At 39.2% G+C, this 11,029-nt stretch overlaps 1 protein-coding gene across 1 annotated transcript; it reads right to left on the reverse strand.

Moving 5' to 3' along the window:
* Positions 1 to 61: 61 nt before the first annotated feature.
* Positions 62 to 10,992, reverse strand: vps33a (VPS33A core subunit of CORVET and HOPS complexes). Its single transcript, XM_067437596.1, has 13 exons — positions 10,866 to 10,992; positions 10,567 to 10,632; positions 9,374 to 9,501; positions 8,904 to 9,087; positions 8,282 to 8,398; positions 7,891 to 8,062; positions 7,581 to 7,774; positions 6,390 to 6,516; positions 4,290 to 4,357; positions 4,001 to 4,138; positions 3,710 to 3,847; positions 2,317 to 2,485; positions 62 to 1,141 (listed from the first exon to the last, which is right to left on the reverse strand). The coding sequence occupies exons 1-13, from the start codon at positions 10,965 to 10,967 to the stop codon at positions 948 to 950; spliced, it is 1,797 nt and encodes a 598-aa protein (XP_067293697.1). The 5' UTR covers positions 10,968 to 10,992; the 3' UTR covers positions 62 to 947.
* Positions 10,993 to 11,029: the final 37 nt, after the last annotated feature.

Here is an 11,029-nt window from a genome sequence, read left to right on the forward strand (position 1 = left end):
TTAGCACAGTACACAATTTTTTTTTGTTTTTGTTTTTTGGACAAACAAACAAAAATTAATGGATAGTTAAGTGCTATTCTTTATTGGTCAGGTGCAATTGGAAGAGATGTGTCTTAAGATGTTTTTTAAAAATGGCTACAGACTCGGCAGCACGAATTGCGATCGGCAGGTCATTCCACCAGGTGGGAACGGTCCAGGAAAATGTCCGTGAGAGCGATTTCATGCCTCTTTGGGATGGAACCACGAGGCGTCGCTCAGTCGCAGAACGCAAGCTTCTGAAGGGTGTGTAAGGCTGAGCAAGTGAGTTTAGGTATATTGGTGCAGAGCCAGTGGTTGTTTTGTAGGCGAGCACTAGTGCCTTGAATTTGATGCGAGCAGCCATTGGCAACCAGTGCAGTCTGATGAATATGGTTATCGGCTTTCAAGCATAAAGAATTATCGGTATTGACCAAAATGTTCATATCGTGCATCCCTACGTTATAAGGTGATGTTAAAATACTTGCTATATGCGTGTATTAATAATACACATAGACGATTACATTCCATCGTTAGTTAACTTCATTTAATTAAATTTACTCATTTAAATAAACAAGTGCTTAAGCCATTTAAAAAAAAAAAAGTTGCCAATAGTTGCTACAATAATTGATGGTGGCTTTTGGGAAAACATGCTGACAAATGAGGATATAAACCACATTAGTATGTTTATACACTTACTGTATCTGTTGACACAAATCTCGCTGCTTGGATCACATGCAGTCGGCTAGGTTCAAAAACGTAAATAAATGAGTATCGTAACAGGCAACAGCTGTTTCAACCCCCTCATAATCATTAAAAATGATCTGAAAAATACAGCATTGGCAGTTTTATACAATATGTATACAAAACATGAGCATTTGAGCTGATGGGGAGAGATGGGAGGATGTTCTTCTGAATATTCAGTGGCTACTTTAAGGTAAGTTTTCCTCAGGATGGTCCATGAGAGACTTTACCCAACTGGTGCCATTGATCAGTTTGGTGGTTGCAATAATGTACTCAGTCCCACTATCTTCCATATTAGACAAGAACCGCAGAGCAGCGATTTCAGCGTAAGTCACACCGCCAAGGAAGAAGACCAGGGTGGTTCTGTTTTCTCCTGGCTGACCTACAAACGAAGAAGGCATCAGCAATTACCTAGAGAAATATTACAACCATGTGCATAAAAAGACTTTCCCCAAATGTATTTACATACAGTACATTGCCAAAAGTTTTGGGATTCCTGCTCTTGCATGCACATGAACTTTAATGACATCCCATTCTTAATCCATAGGGTTTAATATGGAGTTGGCCCACCCTTTGCAGCTATAACAGCTTCAACTCTTCTGTTGAAGTGCATTTGTGAGGTCAGGCACTAATGCTGGACGAGAAGGCCTGAAGCTCTTAGTCTCCGCTCTAATTCATCCCAAAGGTGTTTTATCGGGTTGAGGTCTCTGCAGACCAGTCAAATTCCTCCACACCAAACTCACTCATCCATGTCTTTATGGACTGAAGCTTTGTGCAGTGGTGTGCAGTCATGCTGGAACATAAAGGGGCTGTCCCCAAACTGTTCCCACAAAGTTGGGAGCATGAAATTGTCCAAAATGTCTTGGTATGCTGAAGCATTAAGAGTTCCTTCCACTGGAACTAAGGGACCAAGCCCAACCCCTGAAAAACAACCCCACACCATAATCCCCCGTCCACTAAACTTTACGCTTGGCACAATACAGTCAGGCAAGTACCATTCTCGACAGAGAAGTGGGATTGGTCAATCCAGAGAACATGTCTCCACTGCTCTACAGTCCAGTGGCTGCGTGCTTTACACCACTGCACCCAACGCTTTACATTGCACTTGGTGATGTAAGGCTTGGATGAGCTGCTTGGCCATGGAAACCCATTCCATGAAGCTCTCCTCATGCTGTTCATGAGCTAATCTGAAGGCCACATGAAGTTTGTAGGTCTCTATCTATTGACTGTGCAGAAAGTTGGCGACTTCAGCATGCGCTGACCCTACTCTGTAATTTTTACATGGTCTACCACTTCATGGCTGAGTTGCTTTGTTCCCAATTACTTTCACTTTGTTATAAGACCACTAAAAATTGACTGTGGTATATTTAGTTTAAATTTCAGGAATGGACTTATTGCACAGGTAGCACTCTATCATGGTACCACGCTTGAGTTCACTGAGCTCCTATTGGAACACCAATACTTTTGGCAATATAGTGTATATTGTGATGTTGTGTATAGTGTATATTGTGTTACTGATCTTTACACAAAGTAAATCATGTCATGGTCATCACTTACGCTTCTTGTGAAGGCCTGTGGGAACCTGCTGTCTCTCTTCAAAGTGTGGCCCTGGAAGCATCTTCAGCACCTCCTCTATGCTCCGCCAGCCGGGGCGCGCCAGCACCTGAGTCAGACGCACGCTGAGCGGGGCGTAGCCGCTGTACACATACGAGATGTCGTTGGGGTTCTGAGGGAAAGTCAACTCGCATTAGTTACTCCCAAAATCATGAGCAACACGGTTGGATGAGTCACTGTCAACTAGGAATTTAAACGGCTAAAAAAAGCAATCGGAAAAAAAACCAAAGAACTTGATTTGTGCATACATCACATCCAGTAAACATGTATAAAATAATATATACATATACAGTACCAGTTAAAAGTTTGATTTCTGAAGGATCATATGACTGAAGACTGGAGTAATGAAGCTGAAAATTCAGCTTTGATCACAGGAATAAATTACATTTTAAAGTATATTAAAATAGAAAAACTATATTTTACAGTGTAATATTCCACAATATTACTGTTTTTTTTCTACCAAATCAGTCAAGAAAATACATTTAGATGCATTTTCACTGCAATTACATACAATTGGAGAAAAAAAGGCTATGAAATTAATGTTTTAAAAATATATACATTTTGAGTCTAAATGACAGCAATTACATAGATTCGTTTTTGAAAATTTGAATACAGAAATGTTAGAAAAAAATAAAATATACTATTAGGCTATATGAAACTGGTGGCAGAAAGACTTAAGTGAATCATAGAATCATTCATTCAACTGATTCATTTGTCCAAATGGCTGATTCATTCAGGAATGAAACAAGTGATCGTCTTTATGAACAGATCATTGATTCATTCAATAACGAAACGCCACTTTTGCGTTGCTCAGAATCGCACACCGGCTCTGTTGCAGCTTTGACTGGAACCATTTTCATTCCCAAAGCAGAGCAAAAACAGAAAATATTGGGTCTAAAATGTCACTTACAATAGTACCCGTGTGATATTGATTTGATCAGTTTAATAAACATTTGATAGCAAGCGGATATTTTGGAAAAACAGCTTGTGACAAAATCTTTTTTGGGTGATGCATTTTAATAGGCTGTATTGCATTGAAACTATATCACTGTATATTTTATATATCAGAATATTTTTAATAGTAATATAGTCTAAATAATGTTTTGGGAATAGACTGCATGTATTAAATATATGCTATTTGTTAATGTAATGACAATTTATTACATCATGTATGGTTTCCAAATGCCACTATATGTCATTTTGTTTAACATCTGTTTGTTTGCACATCCTGACCAGCTCAACTTTCGTGTTAGGTTCAGTACTTCAGTTTGTGTCGGAACTATTTTCAGTTGTATAAAAACACTGAACCTTATTAATAATGAGTAGCAGGACACACCTGTTCATTGGCATCCTCCATCCACAGTTTGAGTGTTTTCCTGATTGTGGGGTAGTTGTTCCTCATGGTGCTTTGAGACTTGAGTAACCCAACCTTTTCCAAGTTCTTGAGGGTCAGAATGTGCTCGTATCCATACGTCTAAACCAACATGGCAAATGCTTTTTGTTAAACATTAAATTGTCATAATGGCCTCAATGTGATTGGTTATCAAGGCACATGTGATCCATTATGCATTCACAAAATGTATCTAAAAGCAAATAGTTCCCCATAAAGAACGTTTCTCCGTCCTACCTGAAGGATCTCCCTCTTATAGAAGTCGAGGACTTTCTGTTTGAGGCCGTTGTTGCAGACAGACTGCATGCACACCAGTCGCAGGATTTTAATCAGCGGGTCTTTCTGTGCGATGCAGTCTTCTATATACGTGCTGACCTGAGAGCGAAATCACACACGATAACCATGATGATAAACACATTAAATTATCCTAAAATATATTCTGTCCCCAGAAAAGACTAATCGCAACTTGTGCTTCATGCCGACTTTAAACGACACTGCCTTATATTGGAATCGTAAAGAAAACAACCTTGTCTGTGTCGACTCCGGTCATAAACTCTTGCTCAACCGTCAGACTGTCAAAGAAGGCTTCTGAGGCTGAAACACAGGAAAGACTTCATTGAATGCTACATCGAAGGCACTTTGAGATTAAATCAAAATTGGTAAGAAGTAAAAAGCTAACTGAATGTTAACTCGAGCCCATATTATCATCATTTACCACAGACCACACTTACCTCCTCTAAAAGTTATTAAAAATCAATGGGGAAAAAACTTTACAAGAAAACACAATGCACGCCATACAACACCATGTGTGTTTAAAATGTTACTGTATTATTTAACATGGAATCACATTTACTTGAAATACAAAAATTATTAATCTAAATAAATCAATTTTATATTTATGGACCACTGCAAACCATAATAGCTTTTAATGTAATTATAGAATATGAAAATTTCACTAAATGCTGTTTATCTAACTTACGCAGAAATTGTAACGCCTCTCGCAGTTCAAAGCGCTACGTTCAACGTCATTGTCACGTCAGTTACGCAGAAGACAGTCCGCCAGAAGCTAGATATTTTACTTTATAACGTGTTAAATATGGATATTTCTCTTACACAAACACATCGGTTCGCTTCAGGCCTTTATTAACCCCTGGAGCCTTGTGGAGCACTTTTAGAATGGATGGCTGCACTTTTTTGGGCTTCAAATTTTGGCCTGCCATTGTAAAGCTTGGAAGTTTTTTTATTTAACTCTAGCCCCGTTTCCACCACAGGAACTTTACCCAGGAACCAGGAACTTTGGGATGGTACTCGATGTGTTTAGACCGCAGGAACCAGGGTCTAAATGAAGTTCCGGGTAAATATTTCCCCCTCCAAACGGCCCTGCTCGCGAGGTAGTACTTTTTCAAAGTTCAGGAACTTTCGAGGACGGGACTTGGGCGCTGAACATGCTGATTGGTTGAGCTCACGCAGCATTTTATTTCAACCAGCATTTTTAAAAGTCTTTTGCGAGGATCAGTCTACGTTCAGTAAATATCAGTCTTGCTCTCTGTCTGATGGCGCGCGTTTGTCTCAGCCATCTCACGTGCAATGTCCGTAATAGCTGATAATAATATACATTGTCATTTTAAATCTAGCTTTACAAGCTTTCTGAATATGCTGCTGAATCTGCATATTAGTGCTCTTTTCTGTCGTTGTTAATTACCTCTTTAGTAAACCTATACATAACCAGCAAAAGCAGCACAGCTTGAATCTCTTCCATACTCGTAATTCATTTTTTTCTTCATGTAAACGACCTGACCGATTACTTTTTAAGTGTGCGTCCTTACATGACGTGACAGCGCGCGCCGTGCTCATGTTGACAAGAGAGGAAAGCTAATTTTTCTGAGGGGTTAACTTTTTATTTCGTAAGTTATGAAGATAATGTTGGAGTAATGACACAGCGTATATTGCCCCAGGCAGTTTTTACTTTAACTGCGCCTGACAGAAGATTTTTTTTTTCTGAGATGATTATTACACTTTACAGCAAATAAATAGCTTATATAATACTGTATTAGTCCTGGTGGCCGTTAAGAGTTGCTATGGCTACAGTGAACCCATTCCAGCTGCTGGAGAAAACAGCGGCGACATTTTTGGTGCGGCAGACAAACTGCATGTGACAAAATGATTGCGATTGAAAGTCATCACATGTAAACACCAGATCGGTTTAGATAACGTCTCATGTAAACAGTCCACTAAATCTTTCAATCGTTACAAGCAAAAAATGATTAGTGTCCGTCACTGACTTGGAGCAGTCGCGCGCAGTCCTACATCACTTGACTAATCTGCCTAATCTTCACGGTACTTTAGAGCGCGGTGGAAACGCAGACAGCTGCAGGTCTGGGGGGAGAAAAGTTCCTGTAAAAATGTTCCTGGTACAAATTGTTCCGGGTAATTTTGGTGGAAACGGGGCTTCTGACTGTATTCGTCTGAAGGAAGAATATCATATACACCTTGGATGACTTGAGGGCGAGTAAATCATAGGATAATTTTCATTTTTGGGTGAACTATCCCTATAACATATTGCTCTGAATGTGTCTTAATGGCCTCGGTGTGATTGGTTATCAAGGAACGATTGTCTCAGACTTACTGGTTATGTCCTTGACGAGTTCAGCGATGGAGGTGTGATTAGCCAGTGAGCTGCGAGCCGCCTGCATGTGAGGCAACTGGGAAACAAACTGTTTAATCTCCCCTACGGTTTTTGCGTTGTGACGCTCCTATCAGAAAGACAAGAAAACCAGCGTATTAATGACAGCAAGTCTCTTCTGCTCAATGTATTATTTGATCAAAAAGACAAAATCTTTTTTTACAATTTTAAATAACTTTTCTATGTGAATATATAGCTAAATGTAAATTATTCCTGTGTATATCATTATATCAAAGCTGAATTTTCAGCTATCTGTAAAAAAAACTAGTAATAGTATCTATTACTAAAAAATAAAATTCACAATTTTTTGATAAATAGAAATATCAAAGGAACAGCATGTTTTTGAAAATGAAATTTAACATTATAAAATTCTTTACTTTCACTTTTACTTTCAAAAGTAAAAGTTTGCTTCTTTGTTGAAAGTATTTTTATTTTTATTTTTATTTTTTGTACTTACTCCAAGATTTCCACAAAAGCATGAAGCAGCACAACTTTTTTTCATCAATGATAATCGCGACAAGCAGGGCGGGTGAGAGCCGCACTCCAAAAAATGCTTTTCTTACTTAGTATTTTTGTCTGGTTTCTAGTCAAACTTCAAAAATTCTTACGATTAGAAACACTACTAATACTAGAGAAGTAAATAATTATTGTCTTGTTTTGGGAAAAAATAACTCTATATTAAGAGGGTTTTTGCAAGCAAAATTATCTGCCAATGGGGTAAGAAAAATAATCTTGTTTTCTATTTAAATTGAGATTATTTTGCTTAACCCATTGGCAGATTATTAAGCTTATTTTAAGCAAAAACTCTCTTAATTTTGAGGTATTGTTTTCCAAAAAAAGACAACAATTTTTTTGCTTGTCTAGTAAATACATCTTGTTTTAAGAATTTTTAGATGTTTGGACTAGAAACAAGACAAAAATACTAAGTAAGAAAAGTTATTTTTTGCAGTGCGTGAGCGAGCGGCACGATGACGGTGTGTGATTGCAAAATTTTAAATTGCAATAATATTTCCCAATATTACAGTATTTTTCATCAAATAAATGCAGTGAGCATAAGAGATTTCTTTCTAAAACATTAACAATTCTAAACTTTTCACCAACAGTGTCTTTATTTTACACAAAAGCAGCCCAAACCTCAAACGCAGCTGATATGATCTTGGCTTTCTTGCTGAGAGCCGCGCCGACAGCATTGAAGTTCTTGTCACGTATCTCGGCGTAAAGCTCCTCGGCGGAGTTGAGCTGCAGTTTTTTGGGCTCTGTGGGGAGATCTTTCCCACCTTCTCCCTGTTTCTTCTGCGCAAACTTCTCAGGCGGAAGCTTCACATAACCTGTCAAAGCAACCACAGAACTATTGGGAAAACGAGAGCCTATACAAGCTTTAAATTATGTACTTCTAAAGTATTTATTTCGTGTCTGTCTGCACACATTTTTTAATTCACTTTACCATTGGTGATGCCATAGATCTCATCGATTAGACCCTCGTAAGTAAGTTGAGTGGCTAATGGTGTGAGCAAGTCCACATTGCGATCCAACAGGAGAACGGTGTCGAAAACAGGCAGGATTTGAGCGTGCCCTGCAAACTCTCTCTTCATCCGCAGCATCATGTTGGCCACGTGCTGAGAGAGTGAAATTTACGAAGAAAAAAAGTTAAGAATAAAACTTCGCAAACGCCTTTTTCATATTTTTTTATTCTGTGGAAACAAGTCTCCCTAAATATGCATCACTGAGGAAGAACAAGATGCTAGAAATGAAGTTTGCAAGATTCATGGCATCAAATGTTTAAAAAAGAGCAGCCAAGATAGCAAAGATGACACAAACGCGGCTTTTCTACTCACCCTTGCACACTCTCCTTTTCCAAAGATCTGCGGTATCGTCCCGTAAAGCGCTTGCAAAGTCATGAGGCCCTTGGCAGCGTGATACAGGCTTGTCTGATCATTCTCTAAATAACATTCCTTTAGAAAACAAAACCAAGTTACATGAACATCTCAAAGCATTTGCTCAAGGCTATGTCAGTTCTATGTTGTATATAAAACGCGGTCATATAATGCAATTATTTTTTTCCCTTAGCAATTAGTACAGAACATCTGGGATGAGAATTACATTGGATCTCCTGAGGAGGGTTGCCAGGTTTTCACAACAAAACAAACCCAATCGCCTTTCGGGGGGTTTCCCTGGTAAAAAATGCATTCTATGGGGTAAAATATATGTTTTTTTAGACAGGGTTCCCTGCTAAAATTAGCATTTCTGGGGCTAAATATCACATAATTGCGGTCACTTTAACCCGCGGACATGAAAAACAGCCAGCGGCAACAGTGTTAAAGTATATTGAGATAAGAAAATATTTGATGTGTGATTATTTTGTTCACAGACGGTATCTTGCGACTAATCCTCAATCAGAAAACCTTCAGGATATGAACACAAACCCAGAATAGAAGTGCCATGAGCTCATTGTCTTACCCTAAAGGAGCTCTCAGACTCCATGGAAAGAAGGTCTCCATCATAAGGTATAAGGTCCAGAATGTACTCGTCAATGTTTGTAAAAGAGTTAAGAACGCCTTTCTCCTTCAGCCGCTGCTCACACAGAAGACTCCGGCGAGGCACGAACAGGATGTGGAAATCTCGTGGCTGTAATTTATCCTCACTGCAATTGAAATCTTACAATGTATCATCAGCATTACAGTCAGACTACTGTCAGAAAGCACTTCGCCAAATTAAAACTAATGAGAATATCTGCTATGGATGTTATTGTTGCAGACCACCTATAGTCTCAATTTAAATATTCATAATACAGGTAATTGACACTATTAAAAACATGTTTTACTCGTCCTAGGCCATTTGTTCAGTTTAACGCTGGACACTCCTGCCAAAAGGACTCAGATTCGTCACATTTGATACATTGTTTTGTTCTTCAGAGAAATGAGACTTACCTCACAACATTTTCTGCAATGATGTCCATCAGTTCCAACCTTGGTCGAACAAAAAAGACGATATTCTTGACGGCAGCGGACGGTATACGGCCCCCTTTGAGAGTGAACATTTTCTCGACTTCATGTTCCTTTTTGAAAAAATGAAGACAATCATCTTCTTGACATATTTAAACCATGTAAATGAGTAATAAAAGAGCAAATGTGACCAGTGTTGTTGAAATTGTGTGTGTGTGTCCGTCCGATCAGGCATAACATTATGACCTAATTGACCTAACAAAATTCCTAATATTGTGTTGGTCCCCCTTTTGCTGCCAAAACAGTCCTGACCCATCGAGGCATGGACTCCATTAGACCCCTGAAGGTGTGCTCTGGTATCTGGCACCAAGATGTTAGCAGGAGATCCTTTAAGTCCTTTAAGTTGTGAGGTGGGGCCTCCATGGATCAGACTATTTTGTTCAGCACATCCCACAGATGCTCGATTGGATTGAGATCTGGGGAATTTGGAGGCCAAGTCAACACCTCGAACTCGAACTTGATGTGCTCCTCAAACCATTCCTGAACCATTTTTGCTTTGTGTCAGGAGCATTATCCACAGCCAGCAGGGAATACCGTTTCCATGAAAGGGTGGACATGGTCTGCAACAATGCTTAGGTAGGTGGTGCGTGTCAAAGTAACATCCACATAGATGGCAGGGCCCCAGGTTTCCCCGCAGAACATTGACTAAAGCATCACACTGCCTCCAGCCACATTCCTTCTTCTCATAGTGCATCCTGGTGCCATGTGTTCTCCAGGTAAGCGATGTGTACGCACCCGGCCATCCACGTGATGTATAAGAAAACGGGATTCATCAAACCAGGCCACCTTCTTCCACTGCTCCGTGGTCCAGTTCTGATGCTCATGTGCCACTGTTGGTGCTTTCAGCGGTGGACAGGAGTCAGTAGTAGTGAGCTACAGTGGCTCGTCTGTGTGATCGGACCACACGGGCCAGCCTTTGCTCCATGACCCGATCACTATCTATATATATATATATATATATATATATATATATATATATATATATATATATATATATATATATATATATACACACATACACACACACACAGTATATCCAAACAAGCACATCCATAATATTTGTTTTGCACTCACTACATTGTGTGTGTATTTTTGGTACAATTAGTGTAGTTTCTCACCTTCAAAAGGGAATACTGAGCGATTAACCCGAAAGGTCCAGTAAGATACTCGTCCCAAACAATGGCCTTATTAAAAAAGAAAACAATAACACATGAATTAAAGGATGATGATACGTCACATGTCGACTGACAGTATCTATGAACAGCATTTGCAGCAGTAACAACTGACAACAATAACACAAAGTGCAGATCACATTCTTCACAAGGTAAGTAACGTTAGGTTTAAATAAATGATAGTGTGACAGCAGGAGAATGACAGTGTAACTAATCTGGATGTTTATTAGAGCAAACGGCTTTACCTTGCTTCCCGAGCATTTATCTAAAAATTCGCGCAGGTCTTTTCGTGCAGCCTCTCTCAAAATATTTAGGTTTACTCTGCCACAAAACAAATGCGACGCCATGTTCGTTAAAGCGCAATCATATGACTTTCACGGGCTCGGCGTATCACGTGATCCGTCTTTCA

The sequence above is a fragment of the Pseudorasbora parva genome, chromosome 3 (assembly GCF_024679245.1).
Source record: "Pseudorasbora parva isolate DD20220531a chromosome 3, ASM2467924v1, whole genome shotgun sequence".
NCBI classification, from domain to species: Eukaryota; Metazoa; Chordata; class Actinopteri; order Cypriniformes; family Gobionidae; genus Pseudorasbora; species Pseudorasbora parva.